This window comes from Pyxicephalus adspersus, chromosome 6 (genome assembly GCF_032062135.1).
Source record: "Pyxicephalus adspersus chromosome 6, UCB_Pads_2.0, whole genome shotgun sequence".
In the NCBI taxonomy this organism is placed as follows: domain Eukaryota; kingdom Metazoa; phylum Chordata; class Amphibia; order Anura; family Pyxicephalidae; genus Pyxicephalus; species Pyxicephalus adspersus.
Window position 1 is genome coordinate 7473731 of NC_092863.1, and position 27971 is coordinate 7501701.

Here is a 27971-nt window from a genome sequence, read left to right on the forward strand (position 1 = left end):
TGTAAGCTGAAATACACTAATGCTGGCTATTGGCTTCTGACTAATAGCTTTGCTCAGGCCCAAGACTTCTCACTGGAAACACAGCTTAATGTTGCTTGATATTTGACGTTCCTCTGTACTGCTCGTTGGGTATGAGATGTTTTGTGGTCGTGTTGTAATTGACCCTGTTTTTTGCTTGTCTTTGTGGCCTGCTGGTTCTAGTGTGACCCCCCTTTCTGAGAACGTTTCACCAACACCACCAATATATTCCTTCAGACCTTTGCTTAGACCAAAACAATGGTGGATCTGCAATCAATCACATTTAGGTCAACGTCATAAATCCTCCAACTTTTTGATCTTCAAACCCAAAGCCAATTCTTGATATGAGATTTAAATTTAATAATGCTTCATAGGGAAGCTGCAAGGAATAAAAAAAAAAAGGATAGAGGCAATCAACTAGATGGAATAATCACAGGATCATTAAACTTGAACATTTCATGACTCCTTGTTTCTCTTCTCAGGTTGATCCCACCCTTGAATCAGCTGGATCTTCTTAGGAACCTGAAGAGTAAATCCGGACTAACATTCAGGTCAGACGTTGGGTGATGGGTGTTTGGGAAGCTTGGGTTGTGGGGTCCCTTATTATTTATGAAGGATTTTTGCTATGCTTTTAATGTTTTACCTACAACTAAGTTAGAGTTACATCTAAAATCTATTGACTATTTTTTTTATGATGTTCAGGCACAGCATGGCAAATATTGAACTGGATAGATCATAGTAATTAAAGATTACATTTCCCTGACTGTCAGAACCTTTTTACCAAATTCTTTTCATTTATGTTGAAATATACATGTATGTGAAAACGCCATCATATTTTTGTTGCCTTCTGTGCCCCACCTGGGGAGATTGAACCAATTTGTATTGGTGACTTTGTCTAGTGTTGGAAAATCCAAAATTTTACAGTGGTCACCAAAACAGAAATCAGAAAAACTTTGAACTTAGCTGAAGTCAGCTAAGATGAGATTTCCTGTTCCAGCTCTGGAACAAGGGGAGAAGGGAAATCTCCCTCATGGGACAGGGCAAAAATGAACTCTTCCCTACTCCATCTACAATAAGTATTTTTTGGCCATGAATATCCTAAAGTTATTTTATTTTTTATTGTAGTCACACTTTAACCATTTGATGCCTACTTGTTCCACCAACTTATGCAGAAATATAGGAGACTCTACTTGTAAAATAAACATTTATAGGCCAATTTTTCTCCTCCTCCTTAAATTCTCCTAGGATTGAATGTTCTTAGAGCATTTACTCAAAAAATAAATAAAAGAAAACAGAATGATTACCACTGGTGCTGGGGGACTGGTTCCAATGTTCTTACCTTTGCCCACTGTGGATCCTAACAAAATACAGCCCAAGAAGGATAAGGTTTTCAAGTCGAAGATTATTCTTCAATGGGACATGACTACACCAGCAGCTTCTCCAAAGAATGTTTGCAAACATCTCTAGTTGTAAAATTAGCAGAGGCAATCATATGTAAAATGTATTGCAGACTTTTGTTTTACACAATATCATCACCATGAGATATTCTGTAAAATGAAAATTGGTTTACTTGATTATCAATGAAATACTTCTGGGGCTACTAATGTTTCTGTTCTTCATGGGGTGTCATAGGCTGTGGTGGGAATACAGAAGAGTCTGCAATGATTGTTTAATTTATAGGAAAGAGATGTGAGAAAATGAGGCTTGCGTTATTCTTTAATATTCTCTGTGCTGATTTACATAAAAATAGTTTCAGGAAGAAATACAGAAATTGATTTTTCTGACCTGCTCCTGAATCTGCGACTTTTCTGGCTAATATACCAACCCCCTGGCGTTACTGATCCAGGTTAGGTACAGTAGAGAAGTCAGCAGTGCAATGTAAGAGAAGTAAACTGATGCTTCATTTGTAGCCCAATATTCACAGAGAATAGAGTAAAAATAGTCTTTTCACCAAGCTTATTTTGGAGCCTATTGATGCAGTTCCATTCTGCACGACTTTCAGATTAGATGAAGATGCTTGTGATATTCAGAGGTAATTGGCAGGTCATATGAGCTAAAGTTTATCTCCTTGTTAGCTGCATGGAGCTGCTTTTGCATTTCCATAGACTTATAAATATTTGATTTTTATGGACATTGGCCCTTAGTGTCCTTAGCTGTGACCATAAAAACAAAAGATTCCAAGCAGGAAGGTATTTTATTACAGACAAACCATGCTATGTCTGCAATAAAGGCATCATGTCTCCATCAATCTTTATGCTGCATACACAAATCTTTGTACAATTCCTGCATCTGCTGACATACTCCATGCCTTTGAGCAGGAGGTATGCCATCCAGCCAATGAAAATGACCGCTCAGCCTGGAAAGTTCTGGTGCTGACCAGAAAACTTTATGGACATTAGGTCGTTGGAGCCAAGGTGAGCTCTGCTTTAAGGAACAAAAACTGCAATATTGTAAACTTTGGAAGCTGAAGTCATAGGATTTTTCAGTTGCTTGGCTCCACTTCCACCCCATTTGGTCTTCCCTTAATGATAAACCTAATGGTTGATCTTAGAAATTATTTTTTAGAATTTTTGATTGAAATAGATTTTTAGGACACCAATTTCATCTAAATTATGGTTTTAGTTTCCACAAAGACCAATTATTTTTAATTTAATTAAAAATAGTTAATGTTCTATTTCTAATTATCTTATTCTCCAAAATTATATCCTACTAGTTACTGTGATCATTGCAAGAGTGTAAACAAAAAGAACAATATTACAAAAATACAACAATTGTATCATTATGTGTATGACCAACAGGGAACAGAAGATACAAGGACAGAAGGGTTCATTTTGGGGTGGGAAGGGGGCTATAAGGAGTTTTAGCCCACGTCATTTTTTGGACATATTATGTAATATTTGGTAATATTAGTAATTGGTATTGGTAATATTTTGGATTTATGGGTCACTTTAATATATTTTGTGCTCCTATATATATAGTGCAAGGGCTTGATTGGATAGTTCAGGTAGGTGCTCGTAATATCTATTATTGGTAGATCTAAAGCTATTTGTCCAGATACTGTATGCTCAGATTGTCAATTGTATGGTGAGACTTAGATTTACCAAAAATGTCATGTTTGGCCCCACCTAGACCATAAATGTCCAAAGAGGCCATCAAGTTTGCTGGTAGACCTAAAGAATAATATAAGTCAAACTTTAGGGTCATTAGAAAAAAAACATTAACATTGCTGCATGTAGTCGATTTTTGGTCTGGTAGATTTGTCCCACACCCGTGTATTCTTGTGGTGTCAGGGACATAATTTGAACAGATCATTTGGGCCTTCGCACCTCTTAATGTCCATCCAATAAACCCAGATCTTACCCTGACGCCCGTTTAACCAAGTTTATCGTTTGCCTACTTTAAAGGTAACATTGGATTGGTCATTATGGGAATTGTTTTACATTCCTACCAATCAGATGTGGAGTTTATCTCCTACATAGCAACCAATTAAAAGCTTAAACTTTTCCTATTGGGTACAAAAAAATATTTCAAAAGCACATCTAAGCCCTGCGGATGGCTTCATAAAACTGGGATGTTCCAGATATATAAAAAGGTTGTTTCTTTTATTATTAAAATCCTCCAGACAGGTGAATATTCACATTCCCCTCATGCCCGGGGTCACTGGAAGGCTATTAATAATACAACAACCCTGCTCTGTATTCTGTCTGAAGGTTGACCAGGAAGGGTCTACTAGGCCTCGGTCTGCAATCTAGTGAATAATTGAACACGGCGCCCCCTCTGTCGAGCGGGGGTCAGACAGTGCAAATCTACGCCATTGTTCGCCTGCCAAGGAGATCAGTATGCGGTTTCCACGGATACGGGTGAATGCGGTTGCTATAGTGATGCCTCCCTCTACACTGGTGACTCATCCCTTCCCCATGGATGTGAGTTGAACTTTAAAAAGCAGGAACAGAGGCCCTCTGTCTCTCTGACGGGGGAAAAAAATAAGATCCTTTGCTTGTGTGAAAAGAGAATACAATAAATAAAAGGAGAATGCTGTTAAAGGCTACAGATATAAACAATGTGGTGGCCATATTGCTTCTCCTCTGTTTATATTCTGGTGTCAGTAGGAAATGCTGTGTGTATATCCTGCAACCATCAGATATCCTGACACAAAGAACCACTGGCTGTCTCGAGGAGTTCTTCCTTTGGACGTCTGAGAACCCTCATTTATCATTGTGTCTGAGGAAACTAAATCTTGTATTTACTCTCCTGAATTACGTTGTTAATGATTGGTCGTTATCAACAAAGAAGCCTGAGACTAAACTTCCTCAGACTCATTGACCAGTGAGGACCATAATATTTGACTATGGGCAGATACATTATATTTGAGTATAGGCAGATACAAGGCTTGGGGACCTCTCCAAGTTTTACCAGATTGGTTTCCTTCAGCCATATTTGCATTCTGATTTTCACATTAAAATTTGTTAAATATTGAAAAGAGTGCAAGTGTTTTGGTTTATGATTTATCCCTACTTTAAAATTCTTGCTTCAACCATGTCACTAAAATGGTTTTAGAAGACAAATATTGTCTGTTGTTCCAAGCAGTCAGAGAAGTCATGGGTAGAAGCTGGTTGGTTAGTTGGTAGAGGTCCGTCTAGGACCCATAAAGGGATCTCTGTCTATTACAAACTGCATATTTAATTGTATTAATGAACCTTGGCAGTCCATGTCTGATTTAATACTCAAAATTGAAGTTGTATCTAAAGCCAAGACTTTTTATTTTGGTAACCCTGTGAGGTCTTTGTTACCCAAAACAAAGAAGTACTAGGTAAAGAGTAATGGTTGAGTGCACCACCTAAAGTAGGTCACGTAGCTGTATAGTATGGAGAATAAGTACATACTACCTAAAGTAAACTCTCCAAACTCTTCAACTGACCTCCTAGGGACATAATGACTTCTTAATTCTGGTGTGATACCCATTTTTTTTATCTCAGGGTTTCCGTTACATTGCAGGCTGTTAGTGGTAGTGGTGTGGAATGGCTAATGTCTCGCTATTAGGGCTAAAAGTGATGGGAAAATGTCTATATTTGAGGAATCACCAACTCACAAATAGAGAAAAGATCTTCCTGTTGGGACTTGTTTTAGTTCCAACTCCCAAGATGGGACTTAAATTTAGAGAATTGTTACATCACTTAAATCTTTGTAATAGGACTCAGATGGCAAGAAAGACCCTGAGAATAGTTTTCTCCACTCTCTACTCAACTGGGTTAAAGTAGGTCTAAGTCAATGTTTTGGGGGGATATACTTGGGAAGTGTAAGATCCCTTCGTATGATTTCCTTGCTGTGTGTAAGATTTACCCCCTGGTATCTATTATCAACAAGACAGAAGGTGATGAATCACCCAGCATATTATGATTGGTACCAGAACAGGAAAAGTGGCAACTGAGAGGGTGATTACCTTTATTTTGGACAGAAATGTTCTCATTTTGTGTTGTGTTTCTGGGACAGTAAGTAAAGAAGGAATTTAAACCAAAGGAGCAGATGTTCCATGGTGACCACTACTGTATATCCTTCAGTTGACCTTAAATCTTCTCTCACTTGTGACCTTTTGTATTTCTTTTGTTCTTTTTTGGTGTACCCAGTAATCTAAGACCTAAATAAAAAGAATTTACAGAAATTGGTCTTAATAAATGAGAAAACTTATTTTGTCGTTTAAATCTCAAACCTTGATATCTCAGAGTAGAACATGTAGGAGAACCCTCAAACTTTTGGAAGTTTTACCTTTTCTGCCTATTTGGTATCTTACTTTGATATTTAACTTGAGAACAGTGCGTGGCCACCTTAGGCGTGACATTTTGCTGTTTTATCTACAGCTGGATCCCGCATAGCATCTCCTACTAAAGTAGTATTTTTAAGGAAGGGTGTTGACAAGCATTGTTTTCTACCACCTGCATCCAAAGGACCATTGTGGACAACTGTTCTTAAGCTGCGTTTGGCTAACTTCTTGGTTCTTTGGATACAGCTGGTCCAAAGCCTTGTAGCAGTTTCCATTCTCTTACTTGAGACTTCTGAGAAGATGGTGGACCATTTGTGAGCTAAGGCAGTTGGTGAAGTGGCCTTAATGTAGAGATACAAAAATAATGAAGCTAATCAAAGAGCAATGAAAAATATTTCATAAATTAGCCTGCATAATTATCAGTTTTAAGGATGGGAATTATTGTAGAGTCTAGTTATTGCTAGTTATTTTTACTTTTATGTTTGGTAACCAAACAGGGTTCATTTTATTAGTCTATGTTGGTGTAGCTGACCAAGGTAGTTGTGAGAGGGGGATATTGACTTTTGTGGTCTCATTTTACCTGCCTGGCTTGCTTCTACTAATGCCTGCAGCCCAGGCCAAGACAGTCCTGTATTAACAAAGACTGCACCATCGTTCCATTGCATTGCAGCTAACATGATATCGCTTTTGTTTTAAGGAAGGAGCCACAGACGGAGCCTCCTCCCAGGTTGGTATCCTGAACTGTCAATTAACCGTGGCAACTGCCATACACGTTAACCTAACGCCCATCATTGTCGCTGTGTGTAGTTCATCTAATCTTCCTCCAGCATCTAAACTCCATCTGTTCTTTAACATCATGATATTTTACCTAACAGTAAAGGGCAACTTATATTGAGTAAAGAGCCATTTTGTGGTCTTCAGACAGTGCTTTGGGAACAAATATCATTCTTTGTGGTGCTTAAAGTTATTTTAGGAGCTAGACATTACTGCAAGACTTTTGAAGGGAATGTATCTCAAACAATAGCTCTTCTCCATTCCCATTATTACCAACCTTGTTCTCTTATCTATTCTTCCAGACCTCCATGATTGACCTTTGTGATTCCCAAGCCTAAAAAGGTGGTGTTATAAGATGTAATATTGATGGGTGTTCCCAACATGGCTGCCTCAACAACATCACTGCCAGACTCTTGAAAAGCAAGGGTAATAAACAAAAGTTTTCTCCATGCCTATTACCACCAACCTGTTTCTAATATTTATTCTCCCAGACTGCTATGGTCATCAAGTCTAATAATGCAGTGATGTTATGGGGCTCCATATCTACAGGTGTATATAAAATTGTGTTTCTATAATATAAGTCCACCAAATGGCTCTTCCTACTGATATAAGTAATATATTGCATAAAGCCTTGCTCCAGCCAGAACCTTTGGAAAGCATGGGGAAGGGTTCCAACCTCTCTGGGGTTTCTTTTACTGCCTACTTGTTTGCCTTTACTTGCTGAACCCATGATACACCGCCAATGCTTGGACCAGAAATGATGGCAAATCTCCCAAGATGGGACATAGACAGCATTAAAGTGCACTAAATAAGTTGTTTAAATTGCAGTTTGAGGTTCCATTTACACTTTGTTCTGGTTTGTGGCTATCACAACTCATGGAAATGCTTTTTCTCGATGGGCTGTTTTTTGCAGTGCCATTATATTGAATGATACCCCTGAAAATTCTACAGAAAAGCCAATGCATCGCTGAGTACACCACAATGCAATAATTTTGCATTGTGATCTGCTATGGTGTAAAACACGGGGGTCATGCACATTTATTTCTTCCCATGTGTTGCATTGGTAGTTCATTCATAATCATGTGCTGCCTTAACACAACAAATAATAATATGTGTGCAATAACTCACCACAACAGAATTAAGTGTAAATGAGACCCTGATGGAGATGTCCATGTCTCTCACTGGGCAAATCTCACCCCATGTCTATCCTTGTTCTTAATATTGTGACGGTGCAGAGACATGTCTATCCTACCCTAAACTTATTATTGTGATGGGGCAGAGACATGTCTATCCTATCCTTATTATTGTGACAGTGCAGAGACATGTCTATCCTATCCTAAACTTATTATTGTTACGGTGCAGAGACATGTCTATCCTATCCTTAATATATTGCATAAAGCCTTGCTCCAGCCAGAACCTTTGGAAAGCATGGGGAAGGGTTCCAACCTCTCTGGGGTTTCTTTTACTGCCTACTTGTCTGCCTTTACTTGCTGAACCCATGATACACCGCCAACGCTTGGACCAGAAATGATGGCAAATCTCCCAAAATGGGACATAGACAGCATTAAAGTGCACTAAAATAAGTTGTTTAAATTGCAGTTTGAGGGTCCATTTACACTTTGTTCTGGTTTGTGGCTATCACAACTCATGGCAATGCTTTTTCTTGATGGGCTGTTTTTTGCAGTGCCATTATATTGAATGATACCCCCGAAAAATTCTACAGAAAAGCCAATGCATCGGAGTACACCACAATGCAATTGTGATCTGCTATGTTGTAAAAAAAAACGGGGGTCATGCACATTTATTTGTTCCCATGTGTTGCATTGGTAGTTCATTCATAAGCATGTGCTGCCTTAACACAACAAACAATAATATGTGTGCAATAACTCACCACAACAGAATTAAGTGTAAATGAGCCCCTGATGGAGATGTCCATGTCTCTCACTGGGCAAATCTCACCCCATGTCTATCCTTATTCTTATTATTGTGACAGTGCAGAGACATGTCTATCCTATCCTAGTGCAGAGACATGTCTATCCTACCCTAAATTTATTATTGTGACGGTATCCTATACTTTTTATTTTTATTGAGACATCATTTTTGTGACATACTAATTACAGCTACACAATACCTTCAGGGTGTTCCGGTGATCCTTTCTGCTCTACAAATCTGTAGAAATTTCCACCAGTCCACCTTCCTTGTATACATCAGTGTATTTACCAACCATTATTTTGGTAATGTACGGGGCCCTTAAAATGTCTCAAACAAGGGGTCCTGTGCAGTCCTGGAACATTTCTTGGTGGTATACATCTCACTGATGGGATTCTACAGGAGAAAGTGCACAGGAAATGTCTACAGAGCTTTTCATGTGAAACTGCAATAAAAAACATTTTTAGGAAACATGACATGTTACAGTGGGGAAGTTTCCTTTAATTTCTGTTTTGCTGTCACCCTGTGCCAAGAAGTGGTTGGTTCTCATTGGAACGGGAAATAGGGGTTATGAGATAGTCTTGGTTGGCTGTAGCTTTGTACAAATGATTGGCATCTGTGGGTTGAGGGGCAGTAAAATGTGTTGTGATGAATGGTACCACAATGCACTGCACTAATGTTTCTGGAAGAATTGGTGGCAGGGCATTACCATGGCAGACAGGCAATTAGAAAGGATGTGTCAGGAGTTGAAGCCTCTGCTTTCTCTGTGTACTAAGAACCTACCTGGGTAGGTATTTGGGAGTTGCCACTTTCTATACCGTGGATTCGGTTTGTGTCATCTTTACCCACACGTTATTATATAATGAGTCAGTGACCCTAAACAAGAATGCTGCAAGTAATATTAAAGCTGCATAACTTTTCTGGGCCAGTGACTGGTCAAGAAGTGTTTTGCAGTCTCCAGAATCAAAAATAGTATATATCTATCCAGATACAACCTTTTAGAGATGATCCGATTATCTCCATTCCTTTGTAGTAGTAGACCTCAGTCTTGGTCATCATACATTGTTGGCTCCTGGTTTTCGTTAAGGTTCAAACACTTGCTGTTTTTTATCTTAGTTTGTTTTTATGGTGCTGTAGAATTTGTGGGAAAATAGAAGAAATATAATTTTGCTGAAAATTCCACTCTTTATTTTTTGTAGTTCATTAAGTAAGCCACAAGGAGGCAACATTGAGCTTCCTTGTCTTTTATATAAAGTTTCGGTATGAATAGGTAAATCAGTGAGTTAAATGAAAATGTTGACAGCAAGTTATTATTTTTAGTAAATTAAATGAAGCACAGACTCCATGGTTTCGTGTTTCTCCTCTCTCCTATTCACATCCTTTATTGGTTCAATGTTCAAAAGCTACGTAGTCTAGATGCTGTGGCATGGGCAGTAAATAATGCATCGGCTATCCTAGCTGGGGGTGTATTGAACATTATTACTAGTGGACAGAACAAAATGCGTGGAACTGGTAATATTTTAAAATCAATATAGTGCAAAAAACAAATAAAATATGTATTCCAGGATAAATTCTATATAATACAGATTATTAAATCAATCAGAACAAGACTTGTGTACATAGTGACTTTTGTCTTTTCTCAATAATTTGAATACTACTTTGTATTCTTGCCTTATTCCTTTTAAGGTCATCAGTCTTTCTCTTCAGGGGCGGGGCCAGCCTACCAAAGCATGGACACACCTCTGAGGAGGCACAGAGATACTAAGGCATTTATAAAGCCTGTCTGCTCAGAGAATAAATAGTTTTTTTTATTATCTGTATCGCCTCAGAGGATATAAATAATCACCGTTGGACTATTATATTAGCCTTCAGGCCGTGTGCAGTAAAACACGATTTGACAGCCATGTCTCTGGATGGCTCCTTGGTTGGAAAGGGAGTTGAGTCTTTGATATATTGTTTTATTATTGCTGAGCTCCGCTGTGCAGCAGCATGTGTAACCCTTGCTAGCTATTATCTGACACAGAAGACTTGTTAGCTGGAAGCTTTGACACTTAGTCATTTTAGCGTTTCATCTGGAGACAGAGGTGACAACCTATTGCGTGAAGACTCATGGATGAAGTCAGTCTGTGACCAGGAATTTTTCTGCAGCATCTGCAATGTGTCCGTGTTAGAACCTCACCGGCTCTCAATGCTCTTTTCACGTTGCCAGAGGTTGCAGGTCTGGTGACGATTCCTTTATTTTACAATCTCTATCCGCTTTATAGAATTCAACCATCAATTCTTGTAAATGAAAATCCTAACTAAGATTTAGTTGCCTTGTCCCCCCCCTTTGCTTCATTTTATTGCAGCTGATCTCTTGCAGTCACTTTATGGCTTTCTCAGAGTGGTGAAAACAATGGATCGCGGCTAAACTGGTCCCTTGTATTCTCCATATGAAGTCCATAACATAGGAGCACAGCTGGAAGACAGGACAGGGCGTGGCCACCTGAACTCTCATGGCAGGATCTGAGAATTTTTGTTATAATAAAAGCTGATTTTTTGATAGGATTGAAGATGAATACTAAACTGTCATTCATATTTTATGCATTATACGATATGTAAGTCATACACATCATCCAAGTCATTTAATTTTACCTAATCTAGTTTTTTTCCTTTGGGATTAGAAGTAGTGACCAGTGTTGCAAAGCTTATTTTTTTCTACTCGCTAATCTGTGGCTTTGATGTTAACTTTTCCCTCTTCCCTAATTTCCAGTAAAGGGAAAAGTATCTGCAATTGCTGCACAGGGGATAATAGGTACCGTGATACTCTGTATGGGAAAGAACCCCCTTCTTCCCAGCTGCATGTCCTGCACTCTCTAACTGCCCCCTTAGCTTTCCCAGAATCCTCTCTGCTCAGTAGAGTTACCAGAAATCTGGGGCAGGGGTAAATATTTTATTCTATTAATTGTAGTGAAAGGTAATTGTTGTGCAGCACCGATATCTTTACTGGTTACTGATGAATCCCACTCCATGGGTGCTATACTAGAACATAGACCTCACCCAATCAATTTTGGCTGAAGTTCCTCCCAACCACACTATTCAAGTTGTAGTCACCCCAATTTATTTTTGGCAACTCTATTTGGCTAGAAGATCCCAGAAAACTAACAACCCTAATCATTCCCCAGCCACATCCTGCACTGCAAAATACCAGATAGAGTAATCAGTCCTTTTTTTGTTGTTTTTCTCCCTTGTCTAATTTTTGTTTTCCCATCCCATGACTTGACCTATTTTCTTTTTTGTTAATAAAGGCAAATAGGTCCTATCGTATTTGTTTATTATCTCTCACATACCAGCATTTACGGGATTGCAATATCTCGTGCTGCCATACAGAGGAAGACAAGTGGCACCAAACTGAATGGTAGCCGCCATTGGCCTGCAGATAGAGCTGGGTCCTTGCTGCGTGACTCAGCTTTGATCTTGTTGCAGAATGGTGTGATTAATACTATTTGTTTTTATTTGTGCATGGTATAAGCTCCAGTTCTCCTTTGAATCCCCACAATGCTTGCCTGTTTTAAGATGCAGAATACTTAAAGCCAACTGCAGACAAAACATGTTAGGTTTGGATGAACAGGGAAAGAGTTAAAATTTCCCCCAGATTCTCATTTCTGTCAGTGACCCCCATGTAATGTCACCCTCTGTCACCGGCACCACTTCAGCTTCTAGTGTCAGTCCAATTCTACAAATATACAATGCGATCTCCACATTGCAGCCTTCCTAAGCCATATGGTGCAGTCTTAGTAATAATCTCAGATATAGAAAGCAATGAAACAGAATTGGAAATTTTAACTCCTTCCCACACTTGTTACAAATGATCTCTTTTAAAGAAAGGTGAGGCTTCTATCCCTTACCTACTCTATACAAAACAAAAAAGTTTTGGCCAGAGTTTGGCTTTATTATAGCGGAACATTTCTGCATCTGTGCTTCGGTGCATGAACCCTCTCATACCATCATAGCTACAACATTAATACTACAAGGATGTAAAGTAACCTTTGCTTCAGCTTGCTGGAGATAGGTAACCTACATTTTATTTAGAGTTTTTGGGTGGAGATGTACATATGAAGTTTTTTTATGAAGATGTTTAGAATAAAGGTAATTGGGGAAAATATTTCTTTAACTTTGGGAACTGGAAACTTTTATGCACTCTCAGGAGTAAGAGCCTGAAGTCAGACAGTTGGTGATTCTCCAACTGGTATATATGAAGATCATGGGGCATTCTAGCTGAGATTAGCTCAGGCTTGCACCCCATTCCCAGAGGAAGAATGTAATGTTTGTTTTTAGAGAGAAATACATATGTATAAGGCCAGCCCGGAGTTCTAATATCAAACCTTTTGTTTTTCCTGTACTGGTAATACATTTACCATGTTCTGTGCACTGCTCCAAGACCTCAGGAAGAGAAGCGTTGTCACTATTCATTATACAAAGCAGTAATAAACTAGTTTAGTGGTTGGGAGTAAGTCCTTGAGAATAAAGGCCATAACGGTAGACTTGAAGCTAGTAAATCGGACATTTCATTATCTTTGCATGCACCATACGTGTATTTCCATGTTACATATGTGTGTGAATGCCATCATGGCATGTTATTTTAATGGAATACTATAAAGATACATGCTTGTGTATTCTTTATACTGTCACTGTCCTTCAATGGATAAGTGCATGCTGGGATTTGTTGGGGTTTTGTTCCATGCCCGAATGGTGCTGTATTACGCTTTGATGTCTAAATTGGTAGATTTAGGATAGCTGATATATCTACTATATACACTACAAATTTCTTGTTGCTGAATATCTGCTTTCAGGTGATTGCTGGTTTGCATATGGTCTCTTTTACTAAAAAAATTGCTTTTGATATATATATATTGTTTGCTGTTCTGTTAGTCTAGATTTATGGAGAGTTGTTTCTTGGCTTGGCTCTTTTTAGCTATCCATCTAAGATATCAGTCTATCCAAAGCCAATGTGTCTTGTAATTCGGAGGATTAGGAGTAAACACAATGCTGGATGGTAGACATGGCAGGAAGAACACATAAGACATTTAGTGACCAAAAACTATTTAGTAAGATCAAACATAGAACTTGCCTTAACTAATAGGTAAAAGTGGAAAGTGGATAATCCTTTAAAGGTTACCCAATGAAATGGCAGTGATGATTATTTGTTACGTGTTGTAGGTTGTATTTGGTCAGCACACATCATTATCCCATCATGTTGATTTTTCATTTATGCAGTATTGTTTTGAACTTTAGATATTTGTTTTTTTGGTTAGTCTTTCTTTTTTTCCTTCATTAGCAGCAGTCAAAAAGTCAGCCTGAAGGAACGGGTCTTCTCCAGCCCCAGAGGTGTGGCCACAAAAGGCAAGGGTTCCCCTCAGTCTCAAGGCGTGCGCAGGTCCCCCAGTGCCGATCAAAGCATGGAGGAAAGTCCCAGTAAGGTACCCAAAAGCTGGAGCTTTGGAGACCGGGGCAGGACACGCCAGGCCTTCCGCATCAAGGGATCTGCATCACGTCAGAACTCTGAAGGTGAGGGTATAACACTGATGAACTGGTGTCTTATCATTGCCACCTACAAATCCATACTCATATATTGTACCCATATATTGTACTCCGTTTAACTGTCAAATGATTTTAGTGAATGATTTATTTAAACCTACCACCATCTCATCTTTATTTGCTATTGAATTGGACTTGCCTAGGATACTTACGTATAAACACAACATGATTGGCACTCAATCCAAAATGATAGTTGTTGCAGTTAGATGTCTGTAGACACCTGATGATCGCTAAAAACACTTCTTGTCTACCTGGCCATGGTGAGAATAAATTATTTGAAATTGGGTTTTATTAGAATGTTTGTTATTTCCCCAACTAGTATCAATCTATATTTTGGTATAAATGTCCTACCTTGGCAAAACTAATCAATTTGTGTCATTCTAGTTCTGCAGAACAATTCTGTTCTAGTAAGATCTTTTGGTCACTATCTCACATTAGAAGCTGCAGGTTTATGTACTATTTATTTTACAGAATAGTTTCCAGCGACTTAGCGTTTGGTTAGCCATTGTGTGTAATTCATTCATTGGAGGTCTCTTTCCCTAGCAGCCAGCCTCCCAGGTGAGGAGATTCCTGAAGATAACAGAAGTTGTAATTGTGAATTTCTGTCCGAAGAATGGACCCCTGGTCTGAAGGCTTCTATACGAGCGGTTTGGTAAGTATTTTTATCTTCAACAATATGAACAACTGCTGAAACTCTATAGAAACTAGTAAACTCATTTTAGGGTTTGTATCAGTGGGCTTTGGTGCTTTTATGTGCATTCTGCATGCGTTAGAGATACTTAGTTTAATAGAGTTTAATAGTAGGTCCATTTGCCACCTCCTTATATTAAACTGATTTGGCCTTCCCATACATTATTGAAGCAGTTCTGATGCACAGAAAAGCCAATCAACCAAGGCCCTAGGAGTTTTAAGCTACTTTACTTTTTCTCTAGCAGTCACTATCACTATTAAATTAAGTATATATAGTGTATAACACATTTAAAGCCTTTCCATACCCTGACTCAACCAAATAAAAAACAAATTGGTTGTTGAACATTTACTTGTTGACCTGTAATGTAAAAAGGCCAAAGTGGCTACTCCTTTTCCAACCTATAGTGATACAAATCATGACCTTACACATATTGCTTTTAATTAAACTTGGCAATGAGGTGCACCCATTGTGTTAGGGTGACACCACCTATTTAGTTCTGCTCCTGGCCACTCTTGGGTTGGTCTACAAGTGTCCCTTGTGTAGACAAGTAGTGTTCAGCTGCTGTTGGAGCAAGAACACAGTGGCTAAAATGCTCACAAATAGTATTTGCAATCTCTGAGCTGCATTTGAAAAAGGAATTGGTTCTTTTTTGTCTGTTTTTAGTCTTTACTGGAATGTACACATAGTAATACTGACCTAAACTATTATATAAAGTACAAAATTATGGCTGCTTCTTAAGGCATAAAAAGCATTATATAACAAAAAATACCTTTTTTCACAGTGTTGGAATATTCTCCCTGCCAATGCTAGTCATGTTTTATTTAAAGTTCATGTAGCTGTCCACATAGAAGGTGATCCTGCTCGTCTTTTCCGCTCTTCTCTGCTTTGATGAACCAAGCAGTTTGTGTGCACATTGACCGTCCACCTATAATGGAATAATAATCATTTAAGGCAACAGAAGTTCCAAGTGTGCCCATCTCCCACATAAGTTCCTAAGCTACATAGGAAAACAATAGGGCCACCTTATACATGGACATTAGACTGATTGCTGAATATTGTACACTGTTTCCTCCTAGTATCATGAGGTTTCTGGTGTCCAAACGGAAGTTTAAGGAGAGTCTGCGCCCATATGACGTCATGGATGTGATAGAACAATACTCGGCTGGACATCTAGATATGCTCGCGCGTATCAAGAATCTGCAGTCCAGGCAAGACATTTTTACCGCTTCCCTCCGTCTTTACACAATCTCACTGTTCACCAGTGACCTTGATATCACAATGGCACATTTAATTTTGCATATACTTTTATATTGCTGTTTTTGGTTTAAATTTTTCTTTTAAGATAGCTACAGACCTAATACCACTGTATCTGTTATAAGATGTTTAATTTGTTGACCTGCCAATAATGCCCAGTGGAGGGATGGCAAATTTCTTTTTAAAATATAGTAGCTCACAGTCCCTTTGACTTCAGCTTATTGTAGCCTAAAGGGCTTATGGCAAAGAATGGCAGGGTAGCAGCCATGATGGTTAACCAGTTTTATCTTCCCACAAGATAGGTTTGTCTTAGTAATAATTCCTTGTCTATAATAAGAGAGAATTTGGTATAAATCCTTTTATAAATTAGATTTTACATCATTGGATAAGGTCCTGTGTATAGATGCATATAGAATGTATAGATGCTGTGTATATGGACAGACTTTGTTATGGTAATTTACCATTTGCCAGCCCTCCACTGATGCTACCTTTGGAAGTCTCTTGAGAAGAGCTCCAAAGTGACATTAAGTGTCCCTAAGTGACATTGAAAGTTAGGGAACTTTAGAAACAGTCATCCATATTGTTGTCAGAACAAGTTCTTCACATTGTTTTATGTGTGTTGTTGTGCAGATCAGGGTGCACAGGGATGTAAGAACTAGGCCCATCCTTTACGCCATGAAAAGGAGTGAATAGACAGCGGCCTATTATGTGTAAAGGGTACTTGGACGTTCAGGGGTTCTGTAGATAATTCTACGGTCATCAGTGGGCACATAACGGTATTAGCAATACAATGGTGCAGCAAGGAAAGCCCACATACCTCCACCATTGTCCTGTTTCAGCTGGTGCCTGGTGTGCATCAAACCCTGTAAACAAATGCTGAATATTGAACAGGAACCAATGCTAAAAATACCAACTTAATCTGGCTAATCACCATAGATTCAATCCATTCAGTCATTTTACAAGATTGTTCATATGTACAGAATAATGAGCTAATTTTCATGCAGAGAGAGGGAAGTGCCTACCGAGCAGCTGATGAATTTCCTTAGTTGCAGGTGTGCTCATTCTGCGTTTTTGAAGCAAATGACTGATTGAACAATTTTGTGCAGAGCTCAGTGTTTTCTGGGAAGCTAAAGATGATATGAAATCCTTTTTATAGGTCTGAAGGGTTCAAGCTTCTAGTTCTTGCATCTAGATCTGAACTTCCCAACCTCTGCTAATAATCCAAGTTAATGGTTAGCTACACGACATGGGAAGATGTATTCCAACACTTATGTTTTACACAAAAGTAAAAGGTTTTATTAAAACAATAATTCAAACCAGGCGGTAACGATTTAGATCAGGATATCTGCTGAGGCTGACTGGAAGCCCCGAGCCAGCAATGTTGGAATGTTCACCATCATAGATAAGTGTACTGGAGATATTTGTGCCAGATAGGATTAGGTCTCCACTAGCTCTACTGCAAGCTGTTGACAAACCTGAATTCCATTTTTGGTTGTAGATTTAGGATTATATAGATTGCAATTCTAAGAGGTCCATAACCATCCTAAATACTAAGTGAGGTCATTGGTTATCTGATCTCCAAGCTAAATTGGAATTCTTATCTCTATACCAAGAGGAACAATTCAGGTCTGTAACCAGATGTTTAGGCAGCCAGTGCACCCTGATCAGCATATAAGTATTTTACACGATTGTGGTTAACTGTGTTTCTCTTGTGTCTTATTGTGTATTTTTTATACCACACCGTCATAACGCACACTCCCTCTCTATATTGTCACACTGTGTCTCACCTTGATCCATAGGAATATATGTCGACCTATATCCGATATTCCACCCAGGATATTGCCACATATATACATGCAAATATATTCCAGTGTCGACTGGTGTTTCTGCAGCCATTTGTATCCCTGGAATTCAGCTATATGGAATATATTTCCAGACATGTTCAATTCTTTATTTTTTTCTTTTTTGTTTGAGCGCCCTGAATTTTCCCCACGTTGCTTCATTATGCATCTTTGCTGGTGTTTTGTTTTTTCTATTTACTTTGCCAGGATAGATTTGATTGTGGGTCCCCCACCCCCTTCTACACCCCGGCACAAGAAGTACCCTACCAAAGGATCTGTGCTCTCTACCAAAGAATCTCCCCAATATTCTCCTAGGTTAGGATTCACCAAAACGCCTCTTTGTCTGGACTGCATTTTCTTTTATTTATTTATTTTTTTCTAAAAGCGAACCCCTTTCAGCTCATGGTTTGTGATGGCGGGCATATAGACAACGGGCAAACTTTTGGCAGCAGCACAAGGCAAGATTGTCTTTACTTGCAGGTAGAGTTAATACATCTATCATACATCTATAAAGATCTGATGAGCTCATCCATGATATAAACTTTCACTTTTGCCATTCTTATAAACATCAATACCTACTTTTCATGCCAACCATGTACAATTGAGAGGAACACAACTTATATAATCAAAACAAACACAATGTTGCAAAAAAAAAAAAAAGGGAGACCACTTGTAAAAAATTATTCTGCAAAAAAGATTTTGACCCAATGAAAAATGATACACAGAATTTGTATGATATTTAAAGGTTTTCAATGGTTTCCATCTAGTTCCCCTTTATTATCTGTTATTCTGATATAATTAAACAAACCATAGTTCTGGGGTTCTGCACCAGGTATGGAAAACAAATATCGGAGAGACAGAGCATGTTCTCGGCTTTATTGAACCTGAAAAAAAATTAATTGCACTTGTTGTATCTGATAATCTTGTCCTCCATTTCCCCAAAACAACAGAACAAAATCTAAATAGTTGTAGAAAGTTTGTGTAGTTGTGATTTGATGTAAATACAAAAACGGTTTGATTTTATAGCCCAGTCCAGCCTTGTGTAGGTCTACAATCTTGTCCCTGACATCTTGGACAACTCTTTGGTCTTGGCCATGGTGGCTAGTTTGGAATCTGATTGATTGATTGCTTCTGTGGACAGATGTCTTTTATACAGGTACCATAATAAGCTTGGATTAGGAGCACTCCCTTACAGAGGGTACTCCTGATCTCAGTTTGTTACCTGCATACAGTGAAAATACCTGGGAGCCTGAAATCTTGGGGATCAAATACTTATTTCCCTCATTACAATGCACAGCAAGCTCCGACTTTTGAGCACTGGGTTTTTGAGGGTTCTTTTGTTGTTATTCTGTCTCTCACAGCTACAATAAACCTACCATTACAATTATAGACTGGGCATTTCTTTGTCAGAAGGCAAACGTACAAAATCAGCAGAGGATCAAATACTTCTTTCCCTCACTGTATATCCCAAGTGTTGGTGTCAGCCCTGCCTGAACACTGCAGGACCATGGATCACCACCAGCTTAAGTTTTGGAGATGAGAAGTAGGTGTTCTGTAGTACAGAATTCAAGACAAATGATTTCTGAAAGCTTTTAAAAATAGAAAACGTAGAATCTCAAGTCTTATGATATACCATATACTTGGTAAGGCCTGGTCCAGTTTATTAGAGATATTATTGGTTTTGGAACTGTGTAGGGTGCTTTTAAAGATTCTGGATGTGTGTCATCCACCAACTTGGCACAGTATCCTTCCCTCTGCTCTTGGAACTGGCCTTTAGAACACTGCAACTTTGAACTTGCTTTGACTTTTCTGACTTGTCTGACATTTGACTGCCTTTTGCACACAAACCTCCATCCCCTCCTTCCAGCACCACACAAGAAGTTGCCTACCATTCTTTCCAATCACATTAGTAAATCGAAGCATAGTAGGTCACTTTGCATATAATTATATTTTGAGGTTTTCACTCATAGTCACATTCCCGGGGCTCCCAATTTCAGAATTGTCATGCAAGGTCCTAACACCCTGCTTAGCATAGCCAGCTGGCCAGAGACCACCCGCCTTGCCAAGGTGACCCATGCAGAAGGTAAGTGTCCATCACATAAATGGGTGAAAGGGGTTTGCTGGTTGTTTTTTTATTATTATTTTTGAGCTGCCATGAGGTTGAGAAGACAAGCATCCTACGTTTTTTGTTTTTTTTTATCTGTTGCTAGTCTTTTCATTTTGGCTCTGGGTTTTTTTTTTTTTTTTTTATTGCATGACGCATGTGGACTAATGGAGCATGACAAAGATGGCATCGTGGCTGATACTGAGCAGTAGTTCCATGTTTCTGCTAATTTTTCCAAAAGAAAACATGTTGCTCTTTGGGGGGTTTTGGGGGTCATAAAAGATAGTTAACTGTAAGGAGCATGCCAAGAAAATGTATTTATTATCTAGATACTGAAAAAGAATTGTGATGGGCATGACCAACATTAGGCCTGGTAATTCACTAGACACCACAGCCATCAGCAAATGATTGATGGTGCTAGCTTCTAGTGTATTGACAGGTTGCCTGCTGAAATATTAGCTCTGTCTGCCAAATTGTACTTGCAACAAGCGCACCCTGAAAAAGGCGACGTCTAAAGGCCGGGGAAATATAAAGAATGATGCATGTGTTCCAATTGTTTCCCAAAGCTGCTTTGGATTGTTGGCACAGTAGGTCGGTTGCAATTGGACCTTGGAATAGCACAGGATAATAAGGCATTGACTTCTTCAAACACTCATTGGATTTGATTATTACAATAGGAATATCTAGATTATTTTTGCTATTCCGAAGTCCACTTTTGTTGCAGATGCCCTTCGGCTGAATGTAGAAAAAGCTCTTTTTCATAGGTTGAGTGTTAAAAAACATGATCTGATACAAGCCCACATCTCTCCATCAGGTATAAAATGAGAGGTTTAAACCTTGTGAAGTGCAGGTCCTTTATTGGTTTGTGCATTCAGATTTAGAATCTGTAGTTTAGCTGTAGGGGTGTTTTTGTTTTGGACATGTATTGATGACATTATGGTAGGGTTGAAGAAGGATTGAGAATAAATTTAAACACAATTTAGCTGCAACAATCATTTTTCAGTTTGTGTGGGCAAAATAAAAAATATATGTGCAATACTCATGTCTCTCTCTTTAAAAGCACTATGGGATTTATGTTTCAGTGAATCTGACATTCACTGAAACATTCCCTGGTAGAGAATCTAATGAGGTTATTGTCAGCAGCCAAGTGGAACACTGATTTGCTTTGGTTACTTATGACCCATAGATAACCAAATTGTCTTTGATGAAAGACTTTCCTCTTTATTCTATTAGAGATTAGTGAATTGGAGGCCTGTAGAGCAGGCTTTCTCATAGTCTGTTGCTTTTTTGCCTTGCAGTATCCTGGTCCCACCTCATCCTCTTTGCTGTCACTGTGTCTGTCTTTGTCCTTTTTTTAACCTTGGACCCCTACCCACCCATCATTAAGTGCACGTGTCCCCATCACATGTCATGCCAGCTTGTGGGAGCCTCTCTGCATATAATTGTGAGACAGACATGTTGTAGAAAAGAGATTGGGGGAATGTTTTTGATGTTGATGATGCTGTCTAGAATGGCAATTGGAGGAGTTGCACAAGAGTTACAGCATTATTCATATCTAGTTCTCCAAGCTACGTTCATAAATAGGTGCTAGAACTTCACAACTCTTCACAACAACTTTATGATAATACTGATTGATAAAAATAATTGACGTTTGTAAGGTCTGGTCAAAATTGTCACAAATTGCCTTCTAAAATCAGGTGTTTAAACTTTACTAGTATGCAGCACTTAAATGGTTATTGTAAAAAATTTTTCAATACATTTTTGTTAATGTTGGTAAGAACTGAACTCTTGTGGGACTCCTCCATAGCTGCCTGAATCTTTAAGTTTTATTTTACTGGGCATTGGGCTTTGTCCAGTTAGAGTAAATGCTAAGGCCTTTGTAGACTTGGTGTAGTGGCTTTTAGCATAGAGGGATCTGCTAATGCTTGGTTTGAGGTCATAGCTGTCTCTCTGTGAGAGAAGAGAAGCTTCTCTTGACTCAGTGGGACAGGAGAAAATCAAACTACACAAGTAACTAATTTTTGGGTTTTCTTTGGTGTTTTTTTTTTTTTTTGTGTGTGCTCTCTGTAGGGTGGACCAGATTGTTGGAAGAGGAGGTTCCATCACTGAAAAGGATAGAACTAAGGGTGGAACAGAGCCAGAAATACCAGAAGATCCTAGCATGATGGGCCGTTTGGGCAAAGTGGAGAAGCAGGTAAGCTCCTTTGACTGGTGGTTTGTCAATGAAAGAGCAGAGTTGTTTTTGTAGATCCTGATCATGTGATCCCTTATTTAAATAGGGGCAATTAAACTGTTCACCAAATAGGTTTTAATACACAAATAATTGTATTTATCTGCTCCCCCAAAGCAAAGTTGCTTGGGTTGGTTTTAATGGAATACATTACTTTGCTGTGCACAACAAAGAATAAATGATACAGCTTGTATGCTTGCAAGCTTTGACAAAGTTGCACTGAACATTGGCAGAGTTACTGGAAATAATTAACCACTGTGATTTATTGCAGGTGCTTTCAATGGAAAAGAAGTTGGATTTTCTGGTAAATATCTACATGCAGAGAATGGGAATTCCCCCTTCGGAAACAGAGGCTTACTTTGGAGCCAAGGACCGTGAACCAGCTCCTCCATATCATAGTCCAGAAGACAGCCGTGATCCTGCGGATAAGAACAGTTGTATCACCAAGATCATTCGCTCCACAAGCTCAGTGGGCCAAAAAAACTTTAGTGCTCCCCCTACCCAGGGAATGTCTACCCCCTACTGCCCGCCATCCACCTCGTGGCAACAACAACAGCCATACCACCGACACAGTCATGGTTCATCTCCAGTTGGTGATCCCAGCAACATGGTAAGGATTCCTCCTCCCCCATCACACGAGCGTTCACTTTCTGCTTATGGAGGGAGCAGACATGGAACCGGTGAAGAAGGATCTGTGAAAAATCGAGACACCGCAGCCCTGAGAGATAGCGATACCTCTATATCTATTCCGTCTGTGGACCATGAAGAGTTGGAGCGTTCTTTCAGTGGTTTCAGTATCTCCCAGTCAAAGGAAAACCTTGAGGTTTTGAACAATGGGGCAGTGGCAGGTCCTGGCCCCATCGGCAAGGTCCGTCCTTACATTGCTGAGGGTGAGTCTGACACAGACTCCGACCTCTGTACTCCTTGTGGCCCGCCTCCTAGGTCAGCCACTGGGGAAGGACCTTATGGGGAAATGGGATGGCCAACTGGGAAATAGACTAATGCCTGCAATTCTTTGGGACCTCTGTAGATACTGGCAACGAGCCATCAGTGTAATGCGCCCAGGATAAGGGTCTCTTCATCTACTTCCTCTTCCAAAGGTGCAACCACATCCATGGATTTTGGTAGCAAATGTGTGAAAGATCTTTTTGTGGCAAACACTTGTATCTAGATTTTGACCAAGGCAAGTTATTGCCCAATAAAAAATTGGCTTGGTGAAGAAAGTCACAGGAAAGTGGTAAACTGGTAAAAGGTCATTTAAAAATTGTGAAAAAGTTTAAGACTACATACACTACAGTCCCCACTTCGTGTTGAACCAAAATCCAGGAATCTCTATGGGCCCGATTTAAGCTGCAATGATACCTAGAGCAAGCCAGAGGCATGCTAGAAAGATTTATAAAAAGATTGTCCAATGGTCCACATCATGAACAATTTTTTTTTTTACCTTGGGTGTTATTTCAGCGTAATACATTAGGACCATTCGCTATAAATTTTTTGGCTTAACGTTAAGTTATTTTTGTTGACCTATTAGGTATCCCATATTCCTTGTTTACACATAGTACCTACAACCTTTTTCCCCTGTTCTGTGTGGTTGGAACATATTCCATCATTGTACAGCTGTCTACAAATCTCAATTTTAACCTACACATTTTAGAAATGTACATACTTTGATCCTTTAATGTACTGAGCACTATTTATTCTATAATTCTCCACTTTGTGGACATAAAGTCTCTTTTGGACATGTTTAGATATGGCAGTGGAATATCCTGTTTGTACATAAACCATCCTCACCATCCTTTATTTTACTTTATATAAGGAGGTTTGAAAACCTCACACACCTTCCCGGAGTCTTGCACAATTTTAAATACATTAAAACACAATTCATACATTATTTTGTAATATTGGGATTTGCAGTTAGCACAAATTCATAAAATGCCTTTTTGTTTTTCTTGCTGTCTTCCTTAGATCCTAGGTTGAGTTGTTTTATAATAGAATTCAGCGTGCAGCTCGGAGCCCTATTTACTTAGATGGAAGAAGACTACTTCCAAGAAGTAGCTGCACAAAGTTAGACTAAAGAAGCAAAAGCAAGATGTAGACCACCAATCTCCATTTGGATGCTGAACCCCTACCAGATACACTTTCAGAATGTAAATAGCTATTCGTATTAATATTTTGTTTGCCTTTTGAGGCTGTTAAATCCTGAAACCCTCATTAGCTATCATGGACCCTTTTTCTGTATACAGTAAAATAGGAACCTCCAAAGATCATTTTTAAGTGTGCAAATATTAAAAAATCTTTATATAAAAATTTCTTTAGAAAACTGGGGAACCTAAGAATGATAAATAATCTTTTTTTTACCAAATGAACTCTTTTTATAAGCTGCCAATGACACCTATAGTACGTTGGTGTATTGACTGAATTTGTGGTCATTTTGGTGCTTCTTTTTTGTTAGCCCTGATGCCTTTTGCATGAAAAAAAAGCCAACTCCGACCACAGCATGCCAACTGTTTAAGTTATATTTAAACTATGGAAATGTATATACAAATGCACTCAGTTGCCTTATATTATTCCGTGGTTTGGGGAAGTGGGTGGGGGGTGCTAGTGACAACTTCAAAAATTTAGATAAGTAAATATTTTTACTATATGCCGTTTCCTAATAATAACTACTTTGTAACTTGTACATAATTTTGCCATACATACGACCCCCAAGGAAAGGCAATAGATAAAGGAGGGCTTTTTTAATGATATATGCAAAGAATGTGTACATGCCTGGGTAACTTTAAGATAAAAGAATTGTAAGACTTTTTGGCCTGTTTTGTTAACAGACGAACAAGCAAAAATTGCTTTATTAGTAAATGAGATGGATGTCCGCTCATGTATAGAGAATTGGGAATTGTGTTGTAAATGCAACACCTTTTTTGCTGTGAATTTAATACCTTAATGTATTGAATATATTTTACAAATATAATGGACATGCAAATAGTATTGCATGTGTTGGTCACTAAACATATTTCAAGTCTGTTGCTTATTAAATAGCATAACATTTTGCGTGGCCTTGATTTAAAAAAAATATATATAAGAATCTTTTCTAAATGCAAGAATAGACAAGGACATTGAGAATGCTCTTTAACCATAGACAGAAACTCAAAGTGCATGCAAAGTAATAAAACAGTTACTATTCTTCACTAGCAGCTTGACATTTGTAATGTGGTGATAACAATGTCAATTTTTTTATGTAAGGAACAAGTTTAAAAATGATTAAAAAAAATGTAACAACTGTTGAGGAAGTTTCCAAGCAGGCTGACAAACGGCTAATGCTTTAAGGACAAAGTTGAAAGAAGACATTTAAGTTTTGAACTGGTGCAAAAGTTGCAGAAAATTGAAAAAAGAGCTAAGAATATTGGGACTTTTTTAACATTAATCTACAATTATTAAATTTGATTAATAATCTCTTTCCACACTTGTTGCTGTGATAGTAGCAATCTGTACAGAACATTGTAGAAAGGTTTAATGATGTGGTTGCACCTTTCAATGCCCGAGGATTATTCAGTAGGATGGAATGGCGATGACAAACCTTCTGGTTACAAAGCTCAGGAAGAGTTACAATGGGCTTCAGAATGCTTTGTATTTACTACTTTCTAGCATTTGGATTCAAGTGGTAGCTGGGAGACAGTGATGAACTTTTTATAAAATTATTGGGACTCCCAGACTCCCTTCACCAGCCACCTCTGCTTTGGCTGCCCCCAACAAACCGCTGGCCCACTGGCTTTGCCTGGAATTTTTTTTTTGCATTACAGCCTTGGCTTTAAGTTGCACTTATTCTCTCCAAAGAAACTGTTTACATAACTGCCTTATTAAGGTTCTGTAATGGGGTCTGACACCAGGCCCATATGAATGGCCCACTAAGGTATGGAGAGGGTCAAGGCATTTGCACCAATGCTGCATCTTAGGTTTTTTCTGCACCTTGTGCATGGCAGTCACAATGGCTCAATGTTACGCTGTACCCCTCCCTTTCTGTTATGCATTGTGAATATTCCGCCTTAACCGAACAACTGCCTGAATCGCATGCAACATCTACATAGCTCTGTGCTAGCTTCCATGGCAGGGAAGTGGTTAAAGGCAGGCAAAAAAAAAATTATTGACTTTTTTAAAGCCGGACTAGGTTGCTGTGCAATTTGTTTGTCTGCAAAAGGGGAATATTCTTTATGGGGAATGATTGAAACTAATTTGCATTAATCATCTGTGTGCAGTTTGGATTGTAATTTGTTTTGAAGAGAAGGGAAATTCATATCAGGGTCTTGTTTATTAGAACATCTGAGGAAAGAACGGTCACATTTAGGCACTGATCCAAACTACGCAAATCCAATTCTTCATTAAAGCCTCCCGGTATAGCATAACCTGCTGTGATTGGCTGTCTGAGATGGTTTCTTTAGATATTTGGATAAAAAAGACCCTCTAGGTCTTAGTCTGTGCACCTATTTATGTACACCTTCAAGGACATCTCCATGCATTTATCAAATTTGCATCTAGTCAAATCGTCTCTTGAGGACGTCAAGGACTGGCGTATGCTTGCACCTCCTATATTGAAGCATTTGGAAATATTTTTCACCTTACTTTTTAGAGCCGACTGTCATACCAATAAAATATTTACAAATTGCATTGTGAATGTGCTTTAGTTGAGTCAGCTGGGACTGTTTTTTTTATAAAATCTTAATATTCAGTATTAACTTAATAAAATTGTTCTACCTATGAAATATGTAGTTATACCTACGTAATCTGAGCCTGGTACGTCAAATGGAAGTCAGCTAAAGTTTGATGATGATGCTGTCCTCTCAACTGCTTGACATCACACACTGTTTAGAATGAGAATGCCATAGTTAAGACAAGTTACATCCTTCTGATATTTGACACATTTCTGCACACAGGACTTGAGTGACAACTGTAAGACCTAAGATGATTCAATATGATTCAGGAATGCAGATTTTTTTTGAGGTTTCATTGAAATAAGATGCAGGTATTAGAGACCCAAGAAAAAAATACAGCTAAAATGAATTGCAAGAAAAGAGGTAAACTAATCACTCCTCCAGGATTATATGCCGCCAACTTTTCCTTAGTTTGAGCACTGTTCTGATTTGTCCCTGTCCCTGTATGTTGGAACCTTCCTCTGACCCCTGTGATGTAGGGATCAAACAAGAACATTCTCAAAACTATTGAGTGCTGTAGTCTGACAGAGAATACTGCGTTGTAATAGAGGGGGTAGGTAGAAGATGTAGACACCAGAGTTTGCCTGTAATACTTCATTGGCTGTAATTTTGGGAATCCCATCAGGCCGCTTTCATGCTAATTGTTGATTCTGTTGACCTATATTTTAGAATCACATTTTCGATAAAACTTTAATGTCAAAATGAAGGTTAGAACATGTAAATTTCAGCAGATTTCTCTAATGTATGTGAATGGGTTCGTTTTTTTATCTTGTTTTTATGGGCTTTGCTTGTATTGGAGAATGCAACAATATGCAATTAAAAAGTTCTTAGAGGCCACTTGCTCTTTTGCCAAGGGACAGCTTATCTGGAAGTTTAATGAATGGATAAAGCCTTCAAAAGGTGCATATACCTAAGGAAAAAGCACAGCATGGTACACTGAAAATGTGAAGCAGTTTTCTCTGTGTACATTAATATAAATAAAATTAGGTAATCCCAGAAGCTTTCCATGTTGTGGTGATCAAACTGTAAAGCAGATCTGTGGCCAATAAATCCAACCCCTATAAATTTTGCAGTGGTTATACATTTGCTTTA

At 38.6% G+C, this 27971-nt stretch overlaps 1 protein-coding gene across 1 annotated transcript in view; it reads left to right on the top strand.

The window, feature by feature from the left end:
• KCNQ2 (potassium voltage-gated channel subfamily Q member 2) overlaps nt 1–26034 on the top strand; it is a 54447-nt gene extending 28413 nt beyond the window's left edge. Inside the window, exons 9-16 of the mRNA XM_072413661.1 lie at nt 501–569; nt 6474–6503; nt 13797–14026; nt 14600–14708; nt 15824–15955; nt 18050–18157; nt 22017–22140; nt 22448–26034. Of these exons, the coding sequence (XP_072269762.1) occupies nt 501–569; nt 6474–6503; nt 13797–14026; nt 14600–14708; nt 15824–15955; nt 18050–18157; nt 22017–22140; nt 22448–23173 (1528 nt within the window). The 3' untranslated portion in view covers nt 23174–26034. The remainder of the gene's footprint in view (nt 1–500; nt 570–6473; nt 6504–13796; nt 14027–14599; nt 14709–15823; nt 15956–18049; nt 18158–22016; nt 22141–22447) is intronic.
• The last annotated feature ends 1937 nt before the right edge of the window (nt 26035–27971 follow it).